Raw genomic sequence first — 23954 nt, 5'->3', positions numbered from 1 at the left:
TAATATATAAAACATCATTTTAACATATATTCAATATTAAAAAATTACTGAGATATCTTAGTTTTTTCACTTAATTCAGATTAGCTATATTCTAGTACATAATAGCCGCGTGTCACTGGTGGCTGCCATATTGGATAGTGCAGGTCTATAGCACATGTGTATGATTCCAGGTGTTTTTACCTCTTGTGATAGATCCAGTTTTCAGCACTTAGTTGTTGTTGTTTTTTCCTTTCATTCTTTCCTAGTGTACCTGATTCAATTTTTTAATATTTTCTTTATGCTTTATAGCTCCCAAGTAATGTATTCTAGGAAGGAACTATTTTTCTAAAAGAATAGGATAACTTAGTGCATTCTCTACATATGTACACATACTATGTTTAACTTATTTGAAAATAATACTTTCTTATGTAAGACTTACTGAAACTATGATGTCTGGACTTTTAAGAATAGAATGCATTTTTGTGTTAGGGAAAGGTGGATGTTTTTCAGTTTTAGAATCTGGAATCTGAACCTTTTTTTAAAAAAATATTTTTTTTATTTGTCAGAGAGAGAGAGAGAGTACACAGTTAGGGGGAGTGGCAGGCAGAGGGAGAAGCAAACCCCCTGCTGAGCAAGGAGCCCAATGCAGGACTTGATTCCAGGACCCTGGGATCATGACCTGAGCCAAAGACAGGCACTTAAGTGACTGAGCCACCTAGGTGTCCCTGGATTCTAACTTTTAAAAAAAGTAGTTAGTTACTGCCTTCAGTTACTATTGCTACATAATAAATTATTCCAAAATTTTATAGTTGAAAACAAGTATTTTATTATGCTCACAGATTCTGTTGATCAGGACTTTGCACAGGGCAGTACCAAGATGGCTTTTCTCTGTTCTGTGATGTCTAGGGCCTCAGCTTAGCAGACTCAGAGGTGTTTTGATGGCTAATGAGTCAACATCTCCCAAACTTCAAACCTGAGTGCCTAAAGGTGAACTCTCCATGTGGTTTGACTTCCCCAGACCATGGTAGCTGTGGAATAATTGGACTTCCTACATATCTAGCTGCTCAGGGATCCACATGCAAATGTTCCATCAAACAACACAGCAAGTGAATTGTTTCTGACCAAGCAGGGAAATCACATAGCTTTGCTTCTGCCAATCTTTCTTGGTGGAAGCTGTGATAAGCCTGCTCAAATTCAGGGGAAGTAGACAGATTTCACCCTTTAGTCCCCACAGTATCAGAGAATTTGGGGACCATGTTTTAAAACTGCCACAGTTACTGAGGGAATTATAGGAAATACAGGCAAATGAAACTGCTAATATTAATGAAATGCCCATGATTTATAGATTGTGTAAAAAATAAAAGAGAATAAGTTTATATGACTTATGTATTTATATTTGCCAGGCTTGGTTTTAGTATATACAGAGGAAATAAAACTTTATATTAGTTTTGGTATTAAACCATAATAAAATTAGGAGAGTTATCGAATACATTTTAAAGTTGAAGAAAATGTGTTTCTTGTTAGGTCACGGTAAGACAAAATTTTTTAAAAAATATTTTTACATGTCCTAGATACCATTTTCTTTTTATTTAAGCTGATCCTTATGTTTATTTTTTTTTTAAGTAGAAGCTTTTGAAAATTGATTTAAAATATTTGAAAGGAAATATTTTTCTTCCAAAGAAGTCTTGATTCATTCATCATTTTGACCAAATTATTTTTGTATACTTTTCATACATTTAGAACATTTAGATCTTGATATAGAGTAAGGAATGGTGAGCATTGACATATTGTTAGCTCTGTACACCTTCACATTCCCCTGAAGTAAGCACTTTCTTTGATGGACTGGGAAGTAAAAAAGTTCCTCTGGTGGGTAGTTCACTTCTGATAAATTCTAGCATCTAGTTAGAACATTTCTGTTCGTTTTAGAAGAATGATATTTGAGTAGGTTGGACATACTGATGGTTATTTCCCTGTTTTCAGATCATGTAGCATGATGAGCCACAGTATTTATTAAGTGGATAGATACTTAAATAGATTTGTCTAATTCTGACTTTGCTCTTCTCTTCACTAATTAAGTCCTACCAGTGTAGAGTTTTCTGAGACTAAAGACAAGAGTAGCAAACCATCTTTGTATATTTAAGGAAAGAAGGAGGGAGAACATTTCTTTTTTTTTTTTTTTTTTTTTTTTTGGCATGTTAATGAAAGATTCCTATTGACTCTTTTCCTTTTAAGTAAATAAATTCTTTCAGGTGAACTATGACCATGTAAAATATCCTGTAAGAAAAGTAAATTATACACCTAGTAAAATAGCATTATCGAGTTTGGGTTCTTTGTATACTTCTTGGAATTATAATAAGTATGGATGTTATTTTTTCCTTATAGTTTTGATTACATAAGTCATCTTTTTTTCTACCATAGAATATGTATTTATGTGACCAAACTTAAGCTGCCACTCCATTATTGAGTAGAAATTGAAAACAGAATAAGAAAAGATAAGCTTTATTCATATATATTTTATAACAAGCATTTTTATATTTTTATGTTTTCTATTTTTAATACATTATTATAGCATATTTAATACATTATTATAGTAATATTATATATTATGGCAATATATATTATATTTCTATTTTTAATACATTATTATTTAATACATTATTATATACATTTAATACTTTATTATTATATTTTATTTAATTGTTATTAATACATTGTTATATAATTTAATGCATCATTATATTATAATACATTGTTTCTATTTTAATACATTATTATAGCAAAGGAAGTGGCACTTCCTTTGTGTCAGTGAACTTGAAACAGCTTGTGAATATTTTTTTTGTTGTCCTTTCATTTGAGGTATGGTACAGATAATGATTTCCTTCCACAACATAGAAAAATTAGATTCGAGGATAAAGTTTGCCCTTCTTTGGAACCAAGACTAGAATTCCATTGTTAGGGACAATTGACCATTTGCTGGGCTAAGGAAAGCCAGCCAGACTTTAGTATAGTGTGGGTGGGAGGTCGTTGTTTTAAAAGCATGGATTTGGGCCTGGTTACTTGATTTATATTGGTCCTGTTACTTCCTAAGCATGTGACTGTATTAAAGGACTTAACTTAGGTAGCACCTGGGCAGCTCAGTCATTAAACATCTGACTTCAGCTCCAGTTATGATCCCCGAGTCCTAGGATCAAGCCCCGAGTCGGGCTCCCTGCTCTGCTGGAAGACTGCTTCTCCCTCTCCCACTCCCCCTGCTTGTGTTCCCTCTCTTGCTGTGTCTCTGTCAAATAAGTAAGTAAAATCTTTAAAAAATAAATAAATAAATAAATATAGTACTTAACTTCTGTGCCTCATTTACCTAACTTGTAAAGTGGGTATAATGATAAATTTGCTTCGAAGGACAGTGAGTGGCACATAATGTAATATGTTTGATGATATTTATAATATTAACAAAAGTAATACTAAGATTAATGTTAATTTGAATGATATTGATAAAAATACGTCTCTAGTGATCAAGGAAATAAATATGTATGTCAATGGAAGTATTAAAAGCATTAGAGGAAAATGAGTATATATTTATATAACATTAGAAAAGGGAAGGCTCGGAGCGCCTGGGTGGCTGGCTCAATGGGTAAAGCCTCTGCCTTCGGCTCAGGTCGGGATCCCAGGGTCCTGGGGTTGAGCCCTGCATCGGGCTCTCTGCTCAGCAGGGAACCTGCTTCCCTTCCTCTTTCTCTGCCTTCCTCTCTCTCTGCTTTCCTCTCTCTCTCTGCCTTTAAAGAAAAAAAAAAGAAAGAAAAGGGAAGGCTCTTTAAGTATGGTTTTAAAATGAACGAGGTCAAAAAATAGTAACCTGATGGAAAATACGTGTAGTACATAATAATAATTTAAGGTTAAATTGTTTAATATACAAGAACATTTATAAATCATTATGGAAAGCACAAGACTGTGAGAAAAGGGCAAATAACAGAGAAGACACCTAAGTAGCTAAGAAGTATCTGGAAAGAGTCTCAGCATTACTCAGTTAAGTACTGCAACCTGAAATGTTTCTCCCCTATCAGATTGGCAAAGATTGAAATGTTACTCAATGTTGGGAAGATGAGGCACTCCTAAGCATTATTCATAGGAGGTATGAATTGATAGACTTCTGAAGAGATATTTGACAGTATTGTCAATCTTAAAAGCACAATCCCTTTGAACTCCCAGTTACACTTCTAGGAACTTATCCTACGGATTCATTACAGAGGTTGACCTCATAAATATAAATTAGATCAGTCCCTGAAATAAATATTCATCAAGGGAGATTTAGTAAATAATGTTACATCTCTAATGAAATACTGTGTAGATTTTTAGAAGAATAGTGAAGATTTATGTATGCTTATAGAAGGATATTCAGGACACATTAAGTAAAAGAAAAGCAGGTTTTGGAACTGTGTTATGAAGGATATAAAAAAGCCATTAAGTAATAGATACATGTGGAAAGAAGGATATTAGCTACCAGGAAAAGAGGGGGAATTGTACTTTTTATTTTGTATTCTTCATTATTTGAATATTTTTTTTTACAGTGGGTATATTGTTACTTTTATAGTTTAAAAGAAGCTAATAAAAAAGGTTTGCACTTTGTCTATACTGGGTATAATAGTTATCTATTGTTGCGTAACAAAATACCCCCAAATTTAGTGGTTTAAATAGCTAATATTTGATCTCAGAGTTTTTGAGGGACATGAACTTGGGAGCAACCTTGCTGGGTGGTTCTGACTTTGGATGTGATGAGATTTTAGTCAAGCTGTCAGCTGGGGCTATAGTTTTCTCAAGACTCTACTGGGTATGAAGAATCTGCTCCCAAGTTCACTGATGGGGTTGGTGCAGGCCCCAGTTTCTCTTTGTCTATTGGCCACAGCGTTCAGTTCCTTACCTCATGGATTTTTCCATAGGGCTCTTCACAACTTGGCAGCATTGTTCAAACTGAGTGATTTAAGAGAGGGAAACCAGCACCCAAGATCAGGCTAATCTTGAAAGTGATACATCATTACCTCTCCGACATGGTTTTGGTCCTACAAATCAGTCTTGGTATATTGTGGGACGGTGTGAATTCATATACAAGTGTATGAAATCCAGGAGGTAGGCATCACTGGGGGCCATCTTGGAGGCTGGCTACCACAGTGGGTCTGTAACAGTATTATTTTTTGTGACTATTGGAGAAGTAAATTAATTAGGGCGACATTTGATGGGAACGTTGCTTAAAAATTAGTTATCTCCTTGCCAATTCCTGTGTTTGCTCTTCTTTTTCTCAGGTCCAGCACAGAGTCAAATGCAGGTTCCATCAGGGTATGGAGTGCATCCTCAAAACTACATTGCTCCATCAGGACATTATCCTCAAGGACCTGGGAAGATGACCTCATTGTCATTGGATAGCCAGTGTGGTGATTACTACTCCGGTCTCTATACGGTACCGACACAAAATGTGGTGACTCCTAATACAGCAAATCAACAACCAGGAGCACAGCACATGTATGGCAGGGGTCCTCCTGCACCTCATATAGTGGGATCCACTCCGGGATCTTTCCAGGGTGCCACATCACCAACATTGCATTTGCATACGAGTGCCGCCCAGCGGTACTCCCATTTTGTGAATCACTACAGTAGCCCAGCCATGTACTCTGCCAACTCTTCTGTTGCTTCTCAGGGATTTCCCTCTACCTGTGCTCACTACGCTATGTCAACTGTTTCTACTGCTGCATATCCTAGTGTTTCATATCCCTCTCTGCCTGCCGGTGATCCATATGGGCAACAAATGTTTACCTCACAGAATGCTCCAACGGTCAGGCCACTCAGAGAGAATTCATTTTCTGATCATAGTACAGCCATCAGTCATCCCTCACCACTTCCACCTCCTCCATCACACCAGTACCACCAGCCGCAGAGTCTTTCAGGATGCAGTACTCTCTCGTGGTCAGCTTCAGGCCTTCCTTCAACCCAGCATAATATCGTCCGAAACCACACTGGCTCCCTGGCAACAGCCAACAGCAACCCAACAAATACTGGTAGGTTGAGTGGAAAGTTCACCAAAGCATGGCTGAAAATCATTGCATTTCCAGTCAGATTTTTATTTGCATGAAGATTTAAGATGATATTGCCTAATAGAAAAAGTAGAAATTAGCTCACTTTTGCAGTTTATTTGCTTTATTTATTATGTTATTTTAGCAACATCTCCCTGAACCCTTCCCCTTGCCCTATTCAGTTAGCCACCCAACCACCTACCGTGCATAGTTATGTTCCTTATCATGACTGGGATCTTAGTCGATATTTATTGATAAATTTTATGCCTCTGCAGTAGTTGTCTTTAGTATGAGTTAGGTCAAGGGCAAAGTAGAAGGGTCCATTTGGGCATATGCTTTGTTAGCCACTACTTGCTTTTTTATATTGTTCAACCTTAGGACAGTTACTATTCCAGCCAGAACCCTACTCACTATATATAGAATACTACCCTGGTTTCTCTAAGTAAGCCCCATTTAATGATGCTCACAGAAGATAATATATATGTATATAATATGTAGGAATACATACTAAAGCTTATGTTTCCTCTTCCCAAATTGGTAAATTAAGATGGAGGCTGGGGAAGATGAAGAAAGATACTTGAAGAATAGTCTTGTAGTTAATCTTTCTGACCTTCTTAAACCAAGATGTTGTTAAATTTATTAGTTTAAAAATTATGTAACTTATGTGGTCTTTTTAGTGTGGGCTTTCCATATTATGTACTCATTTTAATTCAGCTTGTAAGCTTGAACTTAACAAAATACCCTCTCGAGCTGAATGAAAATGTATATAAAGAATGGGAACTGGTGAAGCTGTGGTAGTTTTCTGAATGTTGCCTTTAAATTCTGTATCAGAGTCCAAATAGCCCTAAGTCAAGGATGCCATTGAAAAGTATCCTTCCCTGGACAGTTAAATTATTTAAAATTAGAACTTCGGAATATTATATCTGAATATATTTGAGATCATCTATTCTTTCATTGCTGTTATTTAGAAACCCTTTTGGCTGCAGTCAACTAATAGTGGTTTAAACAAAAAGGTGGTATTTTTCTCACATAACAAGAAGTCTAGGTAAATGTAGTGGATCCAGACGTCCTTGGTGTCTTTTCTCTCCCTGGTCTACCATTCTTTGCATGTTGGTTTCCAGAAACTTTTGTGCCTGTAGACATCAAGTCAGAGTTAAAAGCAGGAAGAAGGGAAAGGAAAGAAGATGGGGTGATGGCACTGGCAGACTTTCCCTATCATTTGCCATAGCTGTTTTAAAAGAGAATCCCTTGGGACACCTGGGTGGCTCAGTGGGTTAAGCCTCTGTCTTCGGCTTAGGTCAGGGTCTCAGGGTCTTGGGATCGAGCCCTGCATCAGGTTCTCTGCTTGGCGGGGAGCCTGCTTCCTCCCCTCATTCTCCCTGCCTGCCTCTGTGTCTACTTGTGATCTCTGTCAAATAAATAAATAAAATCTTAAAAAAAAAAAAAAGAGAACCCCTTATTTTAGGGAAGGTTAGAAAATGAATACTTATCTTTGTAGCCTTCATGGTAGACGCTGGTAAGAAAGAAGAGGGTTGGCATTGACTGGGTCTTGGGTGAATCAACCTAAAGCATCTGTCACAGTTCCCAAATTTGGCTGTGTATCAGAATCTCTTGCACAGATTGTGATCTTCAGCCTTACTTACTGAGCTAGAATAGAATCTCATTCTCCAGGCTCGTCTTGGGAATCCATATTTCTGACTTGAGCTTGTCATGATGCCTAGTAAAAAAGGTTAGTTTTTTTGTTTGTTTGTTTGTTTTTTAAACAAATGAGGAAAGCTATCCAAGTTGGGTTGCCTGCTTGTGGTCATTAATATTAGAAACCCAAGTTTTGTCCTGGAGCTCAGTTTCTTTGACTCTCAGCCTTCCCTTCTCAGTCAGGGCTTTATGTCCTCTAGAAATTCTGGGTTTTTTCCTCTCTTCTTTCAGCAGTCTGTTTACAGATCAGATCAAGATCAGATCAGATCAGATTAAGTCTCTCTTGACTTCAGGATTTTGTGACTTTCGGGACAAAAAAAAAAAAGAAGAAGAAGAAATACACGTAATTCCTGTCTTATTTCTGAGATGGGAATGGAATCCTGGTTGGAACCAATTATCCTGAGATAAAGGATCAGGGAAATATGGGGCCACTTGGCTAATGAACAGAATACCTAACTGGGAAACACTATCCCTGAAAAAAATATTGAATAAAGAATACAAATAATTACAAAATTACCTTCTATTTGAATAACTAGTAATTAGTTCTTCATATAAAGAGATGGAGTTTATTTTCATTCTTTTAATCCTAGTACTATACTGTGAAAGCCATAATAAATATGATTTTAGAAATTAATTCATGATAAATAGGGGTTTTTTTGCCTTTAAATTGGTAAATTACTTTTTAATTATAGTTTGGAGATTGACAAATATATCAGGTTAATTTGACACTTGTTTTTCATATTTCAAAAGAAATGAAGAAGTTACTTTTAAATATTATCGAAGTTACTTTGAAATATTATCGAAGTTCCCAAATTTTCTCATTGAGCCAATGTTTATCAATATTATTTTTCATGATGTTCTATGCAACTTAGTAATAATAGTTCATAAGGTATTTGGTAGATATCACTGTGTTTCTCTTAGAAATTTAAAACATCCCATGGTAGTTTTTTATAATGAAAAAATAATGAATATACTTAGAAAGAGTTCAAAGAAATAGATAAAATGGAAAGTAAATGTTTCCTACCACTAGCGATTTTGGCCACTAATTTTCAGAGATAGCCACAATTAACAATTTTTTGTGTATCCTTCCCAAAATTCTCTACTCGTGTACAAGTGTTCTCTGTTAGAAGTATCATAAGCATACACATACATACTTAAGTGAATCGTTAAATAGCAAGGAACTGTTTCGTATGATATGCTAAATACATGAAACTGTTGAAATTTTTAATTTTTTGTTTAATTTACGATACTTTTACTAAAAACCCACTTAATCTTAGTACATAAATGTGCTATATTGGGATGTAATAAACTTAATTCATCGAAAAAAAAACCTTTGGAACCATATGAATTTTTGCCACGGTGACTTGGGTGCCTAGGTACAAGGTTTGGCAACCATGGAAATATTGATTTAAATTTTCTAGAAAGAAAGACTTTTATTTGCCTTGGATGCCTTTACATAATATTGGCACATTAGAATAATTATCTTAGCTATTAAACATAGTTTTAGGTGAAATTCAACCATTGAGTAATTAACAAAAATGATTGTACTTTTTTATTACTTGATTATACTAGTTACATTTTCAGGTGTAACACAAGTTCTTAAACAATTCATAAAGTGTTGGAGATCCAAAAGCATGAACATGAGTTAAATGATTACCAAAAACATGCTGCTGCATACATGCTACTATTTTTAGGCAGTCATTGAGTTCATTTTCAGAAACATTGGAATAAAAGAGAACTTTAAATGTTATCTCACTTCCCTCTCTATTTTATGAGTATATTTCAGCAGTATATTTCAGCCAGAATATTTCAGCACTAGAACTTCAGATTTTTTAATAAAAGTTCTATCCCAACTATGTATATGTCTGGGGTGCTATGTTTGTTAACATAGGGTGAAGTTTTGGCTGCTATGTAAAAAGTGTCATTTCATTAGGACTGTTACTGTTGATAAATCTCTGAAGGTTTAAAAAGTTTTTCCTAGTTTGAGATAAAGTTAGTTGAGTATGTAACTTTGGGTTATAAAGATACCTATCTTTGATAGCAAGGTGACTATTGGAACATCATTTAAAATCATTTTCTTAAGTTTTTACTATCCCTTTGTTTTGAAAATTATCTAATTTTAAAGATTAGCAAGATAAATCTTGGCTAAGAAGTAGAGTTTTGCCAGAAGATATTATATTCATTAAAATTATTTTTACTTTTTTTCCCTGGAGAATCACATATTAATATTATGAAATAGTATTGTCTAATGGTGTTTTACTATGTACAATTTTATAAAACAAGAAGCATTTTTAATAGTACTTATAGAAATAATAATAATAAACTTCTATATAATTCTGTATAAAAATCCACAATATAGGGGCATGTGAGTGGCTCAGTCAGTTAAGCGGCTGCCTTTGGCTCAGGTCATGATCCCAGGGTCCTGGGATTGAGGCCTGCATCCAGCTCCCTGCTCGGTGGAGAGCCTGCTTCTTTCTCTCCCTCTGCCTGCTTGTGCTGTCTGTCAAATAAATAAAATCTTTAAAAAAAGAAAAAAAAATCCACAATATACGTGGCATACAGTATCTAGTTACTGGTAAGTTAATGTTGTAACTGTTGTCTTGAGTACTGTTGTCTTGTAACTGATATGCCTGAGGAAAAGCAAAATAAATTCTCAGTGTTCCCTGATATTTCAGCTGCAGTCTGAAGAATAAATTCTTCAAGTATGAAGTAAATTGCAGGCAAAATAAATATTTAAATGTATGAGGCAAAATTTAAGAAACTTTTTAGCAAAAGTATGAAAGACTGCCTCTAGAAACTTGTAGAGAAGGGTTTCTTAAAGACAACACAGTAAAATAAATTATAGTTTTAAAGAGTAAGCATGCTCAATTTGACTAATTTTTGAATTAAGAACTTTTCTTCATTGAAGGACATGAAGAAAACAAAAAGACAAGGCATAAACTGGGAGGAAAAAATACAGTATTTATCCAGAATACACACATAATACATAAAATTAATAAGGAAGAGAGCAAAAACCCAAGAAAAAACAGAAGATCAAATGAAAACATACTCAACCTTATAATAATCAGGAAAAGAAAATTAAACTAGAGTGGGATATCTTTTTATATTTAGCAGCAGAATAGTAAAAATTTGAGAGCCTGACCACACCATTGGCAAGGATGTGGAGTAACAGAACTCTTAGACACTCTTGTTGTTTGGAAGATTTATGGCTTCAATATTTTAGGAGAATTTGGCATTACTGGAATTGAAGATAGCCATGCCCTAAAATGCAGCTATTCCACTTCTATAATGTGGTGCATGAGTCACCCAGATTTGTATTAAAATGCTTGTTCTTACCAAGTCTTGTATGGCATGGCCAAAGAGACAACATTTTTATCACGTGTCTGCAAGAGCTGTTGCTAGCCTCGGTACCACACTTCATAGGAAGGCTTTAGAGCACCATATCTTTTGAGATGTGTAGCACTTACAGAACATGGTGACATTTGCTTGGAATACTGGGCAAAAAGGACTGGTCTGCTCTAAGAGGCCAAAAGACCTTATTTTCCCCAGGGGGATTCTGAGCCACTTGCCTCACACCTATAGCTACCTGAGCTGGGGTACACACCTTGAGAAGCTCCGCCCTAGAGAAACATGCATATCTGCTCCAGGGACAGGTTCATGAATATTTATAGCAGCACTGTCTTTGTAAAACCAAAAAGTGGAAACCCAAAAGTCATGATAGTGGAGTGGGTGAATAAATAATGTCCTTCCAGTGGAGTTCTGAACAGAAGTGAAAATATGATCGAGGGCTGCGCTTATTAACATGAGTGAATCCCAGCAATGTAACAGCAGAAGTCATGAAGAATGCATGTAGTGTGATACCATTACCAAGTGAAAAAAGCAAGCAGAAATCATGTTTAGGAATACTTGTCTGTGTGGTAAACTATTTAAAAACAAAAGCAAGGGAATAATAAGCACAATTCGGAAGGGAGGACTTCTGTGAGAAGTACGTGGACAGCGTCAGCAGTTTTGGAAAGGTTTTATTTTCACAACTGGTTGCTGAGTTCGTAGGTATTTTATTATGGTTTTATATGTGTATTTATGTACATATGCATACGTGTATCATAAGCTCATCTATACCAATTATTTTTCTTTCTTTTTTTTTTTTTTAAAAGATTTTATTTATTTACTTAACAGAGAGAAATCACAAGTAGATGGAGAGGCAGGCAGAGAGAGAGGGGGAAGCAGGCTCCCCGCTGAGCAGAGAGCCCGATGCGGGACTTGATCCCAGGACCCTGAGATCACGACCCGAGCCGAAGGCAGCGGCTTAACCCACTGAGCCACCCAGGCACCCTCATCTATACCAATTCTTAAAGAAAAATGTTTGTGATAACAAAGCTGGAAGTCAGTGTATTCTTTACTGGGGAGAGAGCATGACAAGTTCAAGGGACTGGAAGACGACCAGTGAAGCCAGAGGAGAACTCAGGCCAGGATGAGGCTAGGGACTTAGGATCATTCCAGGCCTCGTGGTAACCATGTTAGGAAGTTTCAAGGGTAAGATGTTTTGTCTCCACCCTAAAGCACTGGCAGAATTTTGAAGGATTATAAGCATGTCAGAGACTGGCTGTAGTGGTTCTGGAACAGAGAGGGGCCCTGTTTAAACTACTTATTTTTTACTTTGTGCTGGGAATTTCTTTTGAGAAATTAATTGTGGGACTAGTTTGAGGCCTAGGATGATGGAGTTGTTCCTGATACATTTTTTTTTTTTTTTTTTTTTTTTGCTTTCTTCTGCCAAGTGCCTCTAGGTACTACCAGCTTATTGCACTAATTCAAGTCCAGAACTCTAGCCTCACTGGGCTCTGAATGTTCTGAACCAAAGCTGCTGGTGTTTGTTAGGATTAGTTTCTTGGTTTATCCTTCTCCTGAGGGTATAACCCTGCAGAGCACTCACTTCAAAGTGGAAGTACGGGATGCCTTATCAGGTACCCCACCCGGTATGCCCTGGCATGGGTCTTCTGTTTCAACACAGAAAACAGCAGATCAGCTTTGTGGCAGACAGTGAAAGCAGCTGTGAGTGTTGGCTATTTCTCTGAGTTTTCCATTTTGTACAGATTTTGGCCCAGAAATTTATTAATAGCATGTTAGGTCTTTGATGATTTTAGGAAAGTATTATAAAAATGGTTTTTAGGGCGCCTGGGTGGCTCAGTTGGTTAAGTGGCTGCCTTCAGCTCAGGTCATGATCCCAGGGTGTGAGGATGACCTGCATCAGGCCCCCTGCTTAGCAGGGAATCAGCCTCTCTCTCTCTGCCCCTCCCCCTACTCGTGCTCACTCTCTCTCTCAAATAAATAAATGAAATCTTTGAAAAAACATAGTTTTTAAAGTTACCTTTAATGGGAGGTTCGATCTTTACCTCACCCATCCTTACTGTGTCTTCTACCCCCCTTCCCTTTTCTCCCAATGTTAGATGATTTTATCTTTCTTAATTTTCACTTTGTACTCTTAAATATACTCATCACTCTGTTATGTTTTAATGATTATATTAGTTATCTAATTCTGATTTAAAACGAAATGACTTTTTTTTCCCATAGTTCTGTGGGTTGGTTGGACAATTCCTCTACTGATCTTTCTTGGACTCACCATTGGGTCTTCATTTAGCTGGAGACTTGGCTGGGTTGGAAGATCCTAGAACTTCACTCATGTATCCAGCAGTTGGTGCAGATAGTTTACAGTGGTACCTAGGTTTTTCAACACTTAACTAACTTCCTTACATGATTACCTCAGGGCAGCATTTCCAGAGCAGAGCAGATAGCTACAAGGTTTCCTAAGATTTGAGTTTTGGGACTTGTATACCGTTGCTTCTGCCACATTCTGTTGATTAAAACCAGTCGCAAGGTCAGTCCTAATTCAGAGGGAGGGAAAATAGACTCCACTTCTTCATGAGAAGAATTGCAGAATACTTTGACCATGTTTTCAGTTTCCCAAAATGATGTTTGTCCTCCCTAAAAACGATGAATAGCACATTTAGACTCCTTCCACCTTCTTTCCCATTCCCTATTATATTTCTGTCATTTGTACACTGTGGGGCATATAATGTGTTGGGGGAGTTTTTCTCATTATTTAATTATTTATTTTAAGTAGTCTCTATCCCCAATGTGGGGCTTGAACTCGTGACCCCGAGATCAAGAGTTACATGCTCTTCCAGTTGAGCCAGCCAGGTGCCCAACATATAACATGTTTTGTTCTATCACCACCTTCTTATATTTGTTTTAGTCTTAGCCCTTCTAAGTTTGTCTCTCTCTGTATGCACACACACATATATATTTAAATATGCATGCACATATGTACATACATATATGCATGTGTTCATTATATTTTCACTGTTCACTACTAGTTTTTTGCCATAGGTTTTTTTTTCCCCCTAACTTTGAGATATAATTGACATACTACATTGTGTAAGTTTAAGAGATACAAAGTGATGATTGATATATGACGCACATATGCATTAGAAAATGATTACCACAGTAGGGTTAGTTAATATATCCATCAACTCACAGAATTACCTTTTCTGTGTGTGTAGAGAACATTTAAGATTTACTGTCTTAGCAACTTCCAAGTTTATAAAACAGTATTGTTAACAGTAGTCACCATGCTGTACATTAGATCCCTAGAATTTACTCAACTAAATATTTATGAGGCTGCCTCAGTGGCTCAGTGGGTTAAGCGACTGCCTTCGACTTATATCATGATCCTGGAGTTTCAGGATCAAGCCCCACATCTTACACTCCCTGCTCAGAAAGTCTGCTTCTCCCTCTGTCCCACACCCCACCGCCTCTGGCCCACGCTCTCTCTCTCACTCTTTCTCTCTCTCAAATAAATAAATAAAATCTTTTAAAAAAAACCTAAAAATTTATGGTAACAGATGGTAAGTATGCTTATTGTGGTGAGCATTATGTAATTGTCAAGTTACTATGTTGTACAATCGAAACTAATACAGTATTGTATGCCATTGGGTGTACGTCAATAAAATAATTACAGTTTATACCCTTGGACCAACATCTCCCTATTTTCCTTCCCCCTCCACCCCACCCCCATGCCAGGCCCTGGAAGCTACCATTCCACATTCCACTCTTCTTATGAATTCCAACTTTTTCTACATAAAAGTGAGATCGTGTACTATTTGTCTTTCTCAAACTTATTTTACTTAGCACAATATCCTCAGGGTCCATCCATTTTGTCACAAGTGTTAGGATTTCCTTTTTTGTGGTTAAATAATATTCATGTGTGTGTTTTTTATCCACTCACCCATCAGTGGACAATTAGGCTGTTGCCATGGGTTTTTCAGTGAGCTCTTGGTCAATTGAAGATTATCGTCTAGATTGGGCGGTTTGAGCTATCACAGAGGCACAGTGTGAATCACCTGTACTTTGTTTATTCCAGAAGTCCAACCTAGAGTTACCATTGAGTCCTTACTGGATTAGGTTTGAAATACAGCCTCTGATTAGTAGCAGTAAATAAGATGTGACAGTTTATAATACAAAAGGGGATCTGAGCTTTGCGCAGTGGCAGTATCGTAGCCAAAGTAGCCAATGAGGTTTATCCGAGGCGCGATTATTGCTAATTGAAACAAAAGGGGATCTGAGCTGATACTAGAGATACTAGAAACATTTGTGGAATTCATGGACTACGTTACTGCAGAAGCAAATAGCCTCTATTCACCTTTTCTTAGGTAACATTATGTAGTACGATAATGAATTAATAGTAGCAACTATTAGTAAAGAAAAATTGTTTGGGGTGCATTTTGTTTAAAAAGGTAAGGAGGCTTATGACATGTTTTAGGAAAGTTGCTCTTAAAGATTATTAAAAACATTTGGTATTTAAGTTTTCAGTTTTTCTGGAAATCATTTCTTTGGACATTCTTATTTTCTCTATATAATACTAGATAAATGTGATCCTACCAAGGTTTCTACAAGAACTTCAAATAAACCATATTTTGTTGGTATCTTAATATTTTCAAGTTGATTGCTGTGGGTGAAATAGTTTTTTGTCTCCAGTTACAGATTCTTTATCTTGTCCTGTTATGCAAAATGTTCAACCTCTCAAGTCCAGCCCAGTCGTATCCACTGTTTTATCAGGAGCCTCATCAACACGAACACCTCCAGCTGCAAATCGCCCAGTTGAGCCTGTAGCCTCAGTTACACAGCCATCGGAGCTGCTACAACAGAAAGGTATTTTAAAAATGTATTACATATATGTGGAGAGCGTGCACACGCACACATATTTATACACACATACTGATTCAAAAACCTGATTTTATTATTTTAAAAAAATTTTTAAGTTATTTATTTATAATCTCTATACCCGATGTGGGGCCTGAAGTCATGACCCCCAGATCAAGAGTCATATGCTTTTCTGACTGACCCACCCAGGTACCCCTCAACGAGGTAATTTTTTAAAAGTCAAACTGTGTAACCATCATATATAGAAAATAAGACAAAATGTAATTTCTAATCTCAATTCAAACACTATTCCCTTTTTATATATTAATTTCCAGTCTGTTTATGATTATTTACATAATCACAGTCATATCTTACATACCATTTTGTGTATTGTGTTTACATTTATTAAATTATACACAGTTCTTCATATATCCACATATAGTCGTTGTAGTCATTTTCATGGCTAATACTTCATCGTTTCAGTGTATTGCAATTTACCAGTCCATCCCTCTATTGTGAACATTTGTTTTTTATTCTTTAAAGGTTATTATAGTTTTCTTTTAGGATAAAGCATCCAAGATTTTTTTATTTAATGAATCTCCATATCCTATTTGATGATTTCTCTGCTTGTTATTATTAATGAAAGTAACTTTTGACCCAGTTTTGGGAATAAGAAGGATGAAAACGAAACTGTAAGCCATACCTTTGCAGCATGGACAAACAATACAGTGTATTCATTTGCTTGTTTAATATTCTCCGTGTGTTAAATAAGTGACAGGTAACTAAAATGTGTTATTTTTTACTCTCTTTCCCTACTTTGCCTTTTATTTTGTTTTTTTTTTTTCTGTCTAAAATTCTAAATCTGTTGATGTTTCCAGTTGAAATACTGTATTTTTTTATTTCGTGAGAGAGAACTGAACTGTTACTAGGAAGTTTGTATTTCCATAGCAACCATTAGTGATATTTTAGGGACTATACTTACTGTGTTATGGCAGCTTCTCACCTTGAATTTGCAGAATTCTCTTTCTCTCATGTTTCTGAAACTCAGAAAAAGCATTTCAGGTTGATCTCACTACTTGCTGTCTGTTGAGTATGTGGTCAAGAGTACTTTCTATCATTTGATCAGATAATAGATTATAAATTTTCTTATTTGGCTTTATAGGAAAACCAACTGCAGCATCCTGGAGTGTCCATTGATTCCCAATAAGCCAGTGGGTATATTAGGAATAAAATCTAGTTTTTTTTATAAGCATTTGCCTTTAAAATGAGGGACTGGTAAGAAAGTTTTGCTTATCATGAGTAGAAAAAACACAAGCGTAGGTTGAACCCCTAACAAATGAATGGTATCTTTCCTCTACATTTATGACTGCCTTCCATTTCTTAAATATTATGCTCATTTTTACCCTTCACATTCCTCCTCCTAATATCTTTTTTCCTATTATATTTTCTTTTTTTACCATTTTACTTTAAGTAGCATCTTACCATTGTACTTTGTCATTTTACATGGTTTTACAAACCACCTTCCCACAAAATAATCATAATTATGTTTCCTTTCTTTTCTTACTCTAATGCAGATTTAATAGGATAGATTTGAAAAGAGGAGCTACCATTTATGGAGCATTTACAGTGTGCCAGAAACTTTATATTTATTGTCTCATTTAACCCCCATTGCAATCGTATAATATTATCCCTGTTTTACGGATGAGAAAAGTGAGATTCACAAAGATTAGGTGATTTCCCCAAGGTTTTAAATTACTCTGCCTAAGTAGCAGAGTGAAAGATTTTTAATTCAAACTTGTTTATTTTTCTATAAAGTGAGGGTGAATTGTTTTCTTATTGCTAACAATCTTTTGATGTACCTAAGAGAAGCTCCTTGAATAAGTAACAGTAAAGAGAATATTAGAAACATTTGAACTGTAGCTTTTATTGTTCCTTTTTCTTAAGTAAGGGATTGGTTTAGCTTAGTGGCCTTTTTACCTTTGGATAGATCTGGATGTACAACATACAGTGTGCGGTAGGGCTACTATATGTGTTGTGTAAGTTGTGGTTTGTGTGAATGGTGCCTATTGTATTTAGGTGGTGTGTGGGCTGCATAAGCTATGCTGTGGTTCTGATATCCCTACTAAAATATTAATGCTTCAAAGAGATCACTGTTTTTCTCCCGGCTTCAAAGACATCCTTGCCTAGTTATTCTCAGAAGGACCCAGCATTCTTATACTGGTTTTAAGGCAGGGGGCTGCAAAGTTTTGCTTGCATATCTCCTAAAAACTTTTTGGGTAAACTCTGTAACCACTTAAACATTTTTTAGATTGACATCTAAAATTTTTCACCAGAAGTCTAAATAGTTGAAGGCATGTAATTTTTCAACATAATGGTTATATTGACTTTTAAAATAAAGATGTTGTATTATTCTTTGTATTCACTAGAATGAACCTACCATCATGCTTTTAAAAAAGGCCCAAATGAACTTTTCTTTAAAATTTTTCTCCTTAATGTCGTACTGTTTTCCCTGAATATAATAATATAATATACTCTTAAGCTAGAAAGTCTTTTATCATTCTATCATACTTCTCTGCCATAGTAATATTATATAAATTGAAATTTTACATTTTGCTTTATTGTCTATGACCATAAGATCTAAGCATTAACATTTTTTCTTCTGGATTAAACTGTCAGTACAATTATTGTTAGCATATAGTTGGTCAAAACAACATATAAACATTATGAGTTTGCCTATTTTTTAGTGGGAAGTACATTTTTACTGGAAGTATATCTTTGGATGAGATGAATGGCTCTCCCCCATCCCCACCATAGGTTTGTGTACCTGAGTTGTATATGATTGAGTGCCAGAATAAGATAAACTTCAGATAAATTTCATTCATAGTTTTTATTTTCACACATATAATTGTTATAAACTTTGTTCAAGTGAAGTAGCTAGGAATGGTAATGAAAGGCTTTTTTTAAAGCAGTATTATTCTTTGGAGTTTTTTAATATGTTTAAATTCTGAGTTACATATCAGAAATTTTTATTGTTGTTTGTTCCATTTTATTTTCCAGATTGTAGATAGATGGTAGCATCATTACTGTCATGTAGCAGTTTACTTTATAAAGTGTCTTTAACTTTTATTTTCTCACTTGATCATCAGGTGAAGTTAGCATAGCATATTTCTTTTTTTTTTTTTTTTTTTTTTTTTTAAAGATTTTATTTATTTATTTGACAGAGAGAGATCACAAGTAGACAGAGAGGCAGGCAGAGAGAGAGAGAGAGGAGGAAGCAGGCTCCCTGCTGAGCAAAGAGCCCGATGTGGGGCTCGATCCCAGGACCCTGAGATCATGACCTGAGCCGAAGGCAGCGGCTTAACCCACTGAGCCACCCAGGCGCCCCAGCATAGCATATTTCATCTTCCTTTTATAGAAGAAGAAATTGAAGTTTAGAGAGGTTAGGTGTCTTACCCAAAAACAAACTCCCTGAGTGGGGTGCCAAGATCAGTGTAGATCTTCTGCATCCAAACCTAAAACTTGTTTAACTGAATCAGCAATATTCAGAATATTGTGAATTTCATTGTACCGTTGCCAGTACAATATCATATCCTTTAAATGTATTTTTATCAAAGACTTGAAGTTGTGATAGAGGTCATTCGTTTTATTTGTGGTATCACATATAACCTGATTGGCAAAGGCAGTCTTCATTTTCAAACCAGTGGGGCAAATTTTATTCTTTGTCAGAAAATCTAATTTCATTTTTTTAATCTAAAGAAACGTATTCCTGGAGTTTCAAAGGCGTATCATAAGCTCCATTGAGAAATAAATTATAGCATATATCTTTTAAGCCAAAATACTAAAAGCAGTCAAATTTAAACAACAAAGATCTAATGTGAGTAATTTATCCTTTTTTAGAGTAAGTTATAAAAACTAGACAATGAGTCAGTATGCTGTTTTTCATTACCAAATTTGAAATAAAGCAGTGCAACATGTACCCAATATTACGCTATTTATGAAGTGAGGATTAGCTTGAAAAGCATTGTATTCCTATGGTAAATATATGCATTGTGTGTATCAGACTCTGATATTTGACTTTTTAAAATGTTTAAATAGGAATCAAGTATAAAAATCAGAAACAACTGTTGATTTCTTCAGACATCATGATTGAAATATTTCCATGTAATTAATTGAAAAAGAAAAATATATACCATTAAGTGATAGTAGGTTCCCATTAGTAAATATTTTTTTGTTGTTAAAAGGAGGCAGAGAGGGGCGCCTGGGTGGCTCAGTGGGTTAAGCCACTGCCTTCGGCTCAGGTCATGATCTCAGGGTCCTGGGATCAAGCCCCACATCAGGCTCTCTCCTCAGCTGGGAGCCTGCTTCCCCCTCTCTCTGCCTGCCTCTCTGCCTACTTGTGATCTCTCTCTCTCTGTCACATAAAAAAATAAGATTAAATTTTTTTAAAAAAGGAGGCAGAGAGAATTAAATATTGTATAAAATAAAAGGAGGTGAAAAATGATTATAATCATTGTAAGTATTTTATGATAAAATAGGTTGTAAAATACTTTATTGAATATCTCAGATTGACTCTGAAAGAAATTATGTACAGTTTTTATCTTTGAGTTTTATCCAGTGTATCTTGAAAAAATTGGTCAATCCTAGAAAACATTCTACTTGTTTTTAAAAGAATTTACATTGCTAAGAATACTACTAAGATTGGTGGAGGTTTTTTTTAATGACTTGCCTTATCCCCTGTAGGATTAAGTATAAATAAATGTTTTTAATTAAATATACACAAAGATACATTTTTAAAATTCAATAATAATAGCTAATAATTATATAGTAATTAGTATATTTCAGGCAACATTTGAAATGTTAAACTTTGAAATATACTAATTCATTTAATCCTTACAACAACCATTTGAGGTAGTTATTACCCCTTTTTACAGATGATGTAAATGAAAACTAGAGAGGTCAGTAACTTGCCCACGGGAACATAGCTGGTAAGTGAAAGAACCTAGAATCAAATCCAGAGTCCCCATCTTTATTCACAGCGTCCTTCAGCTTGTCTTTTCAGTCTTCCTAACTGTTTTTGCTTTGTTCTCATGGGACTCTTTTCAAAAGCAGTGTGTTCTCTGATAGTAGTAGTTTTGAGCTACATGTATACAGAATTATTAAATAAAGTCATCATTACTCCCACCAGTCTACTTTTCAATATTTCTAAGTTAAGAATATTCCAGTGAGCACCAACCCTATTTCTAACATATTTTGTCTTAACTGAAACATGAATGGCAGGGTAACAGAAAGTCTATAGATATAGGGTGTCTTGATTAATCATTTAAGGAAGAAGGAAGCTTTCCTTTCAGGGCCGGAGGTATTTTTATATCTCAGGGCCATGTATTACGGGAAGATTCAGGATAAATTAAGAGTATGTGTTTCCTTTGTTAAGTGAGGGAATGGCTGTTGTTAACATAGGCACTTTCTTAGCTGGTAAGTTTCAGAAAAAGAGTACTATGGAAATTGATTCCCTTAAAACCATTATTTTGCAAAGACTAAGAAAGTCATATAGTAGTGTGTGTACCTAGTTTGAAGACCAGCTTAGGCAAGATAGCACTCGAAATTCTGAACTCTTGAATTTAAAAAAGCTAACTTCCACAAGGGATTTGTTCTCTTCAGATTAGTTTTAATTATTCCCAGGGTAGCTGTATCCAGGGAACAAGTGAAGATGCCCTGTATTAAGCAGCTCCAAGAGTATGATCTCTTGGAGAGTTTTGCCCGAAGGTACTTTAATATGAGAGGTAGTTTAAACTGAATGTCCTTTTTAAAATACTGGGGCTCAGTTGATAATAAAGCTCTTCATCATGTTAGGTTCTATCTATGAAGATAGATTACTTCCTGATTTACTAGATTCAAACTGTGAAAACTCTGGGTAAAGCAAAGTTAGGATACAGCATTCCTATGCCCTTTGGTGGTGGTGGTAGGGGTGGTGGTGGTGGGTGGAGTGGGAGGTACTCCATGTGCTTTTCTGCAGTGGCTTTTAGACTAAGGGTGCTGTATTCTGCCACCTCATATATGCAGTCTGACTATCTCATCTATAGGTTCTGGCTCTCAAAGAAGGTCTCAGGAAAGGCAGTCAGGAAGTTTGCATAACCATTCACACACCCTATAGTACATGACTTGGCTGTCAACTCCTTTTTGGTTGTAACTCCCCATTTGTTGCCATTTGTATGTATTGTACCTAGCCTAAAGCGGGACATTTAAATAAGGATTGGTTGTTATTCTGGAGTCACAAATAAAAATGTCATACTCTTGTGCCATTTAATATCCTCCAGCTTTAGACAAAGTTTACTTGGACAAGCAAAGGAAGGCTAAATTCTGAGCATAGTAAGAGTCACAGTTGGGGAAGGCTTAAGTCTTGACGCTTTTATCATTAGCACTTCTTAAAATGGATTGCATCTTTTTTCAGGAAAGTAAAAATTTGAGTATGTTGTGTGACGGTCTGTTAATACAGTATGTTGACATCCATTGTATAATATAAAATGATAAAATAACATTATTCTGTCTTATTCATAGGTTTCTTCCAGTGCATTAAGTAATTGCTCTTTAGGTTTTTTAAATCACTGTATAGCAATCTCATTTGTTTCCAATTAAGCGTTGGATATTTTTCTAATAAGTGAATCTTTTTACTTCAGTAAATGTGGAGAAAGAGAGGAAGATGTTTTATCATATATATATAGGTTTGTGCTGTACTTTGACTCCTTTGGTTAGTGTCAGAGTCAACAGCCTGAATATCGATTCAGTCATGAAAAGAGTGGATTCTCTTCTGATTTTTTTTCCTGCTTAGTGGCCTCTCTTAGCACAGTAAGTGGAGTTTCTTCTTTCTCATTTCTTCTTATTGTATATACACACTTGTACTTTTTAAAGTGCAATGCTAATTGCATTTTGAGAAAGTACTTCATTTTTAAAGAGGTTCTTAAATTGAAGAATTTGTTTTCTCTAAAATCTTTTTACAGGGGTCTCTTGGGTGGCTCAGTTGTTAAGCGTCTGCCTTTGGCTCAGGTCATGATGCCAGGTCCTGGGATCGAGTCCTGCATTGGGCTCCGTACTTAGCAGGGAGCCTGCTTCTCCCTGTCCCCCTTCCCCTGCTTGTGTTCCCTCTCTTACTGTGTCTCTGTCAAAGAAATAAATGAATAAATAAAATCTTTAAAAATAAATAAAATAAAATCTTTTTAATGTTAACTTGTGTTTAATTGCAAACTTTTTAGTATATTTAATGCAAGGTCTAATATTAGCCAAATTTTCATTTTAAATAGGCTTTTATTAGAGGAATATGCCACTCTGAATGGGGTCTTTCAAAGTATCAAATTGATTTCTTGTATTGCATGAATTTTAGTTTGCATTGATTTTTACTTTCTCAGATGAGTTTATAATAACTACTATTTTATCTATATATATTTTTGAAAGATTTTACTTATTTATGAGAGAGAGAGCGCGAGCACGAGCATGGGGGTGCTGGGAAGGTCAGAGGGAGAAGCAGGCTCCCTGCTGAACACAGAGCCACCAGGGTCTTGATCCTAGGACCCCTAGATAATGATTTGAGCTGAAGTCAGATGCTTAACCAGCTGAGCCACCCAGGCACCCCTATTTTATCTGACTTTAAAAGATGTCTCAGCAAAGCCAGCAGATTTTTCTGTGACTTATTTGGTCCTAGTGGGAAGATCAAAGCTTCACTCATCAACAGTTTAACCTTTGCGCTCTTCTGAGCTCAGGTTTTTCTCCTTAATTGCTTTTTTCCTATGATAGACGTGAATTATGTTTATTAACATGCTAATTTTAAAAGGTCATCTGAAAGAAAAAAAGAAAGCTTCAGAGGACTACCATGTGATTTTGGTGAGGCAGGGTTTTATTGTGCTTCCGATATTGTGAAATGTCCTTAAAAATCCACACTGTGTTTCTGTGTTTTTTTTCTTGTATCTTTTTTTTTTCAAGTTGAATTATAAGGTTTTCTTTATAAGGATATTTATTCCTTTTTTAATATTATTTTTC

General features: G+C 35.6%; 1 protein-coding gene and 1 non-coding gene across 5 annotated transcripts in view; both read left to right on the top strand.

Annotated features, from left to right (window-relative positions):
- Positions 1 to 23954, top strand: part of SEC24B (SEC24 homolog B, COPII coat complex component) — a 95565-nt gene that overhangs the window by 23006 nt on the left and 48605 nt on the right. For all 4 annotated transcript variants that reach the window (XM_059171189.1, XM_059171182.1, XM_059171176.1 and 1 more), the window contains exons 2-3: positions 5271 to 6020; positions 15762 to 15935. In XM_059171189.1, coding sequence (XP_059027172.1) covers positions 5271 to 6020; positions 15762 to 15935 — 924 coding nt within the window. The remainder of the gene's footprint in view (positions 1 to 5270; positions 6021 to 15761; positions 15936 to 23954) is intronic.
- LOC131822838 (U4 spliceosomal RNA) lies at positions 15259 to 15403 on the top strand. The gene has a single exon (XR_009350328.1). It is a non-coding gene; the product is annotated as a U4 spliceosomal RNA (small nuclear RNA).

Source organism: Mustela lutreola, chromosome 1, assembly GCF_030435805.1.
Source record: "Mustela lutreola isolate mMusLut2 chromosome 1, mMusLut2.pri, whole genome shotgun sequence".
Classification (NCBI taxonomy): domain Eukaryota; kingdom Metazoa; phylum Chordata; class Mammalia; order Carnivora; family Mustelidae; genus Mustela; species Mustela lutreola.
Note: the sequence above shows the minus strand (reverse complement) of the source record. Positions and strands in the feature narration are given on the sequence as shown.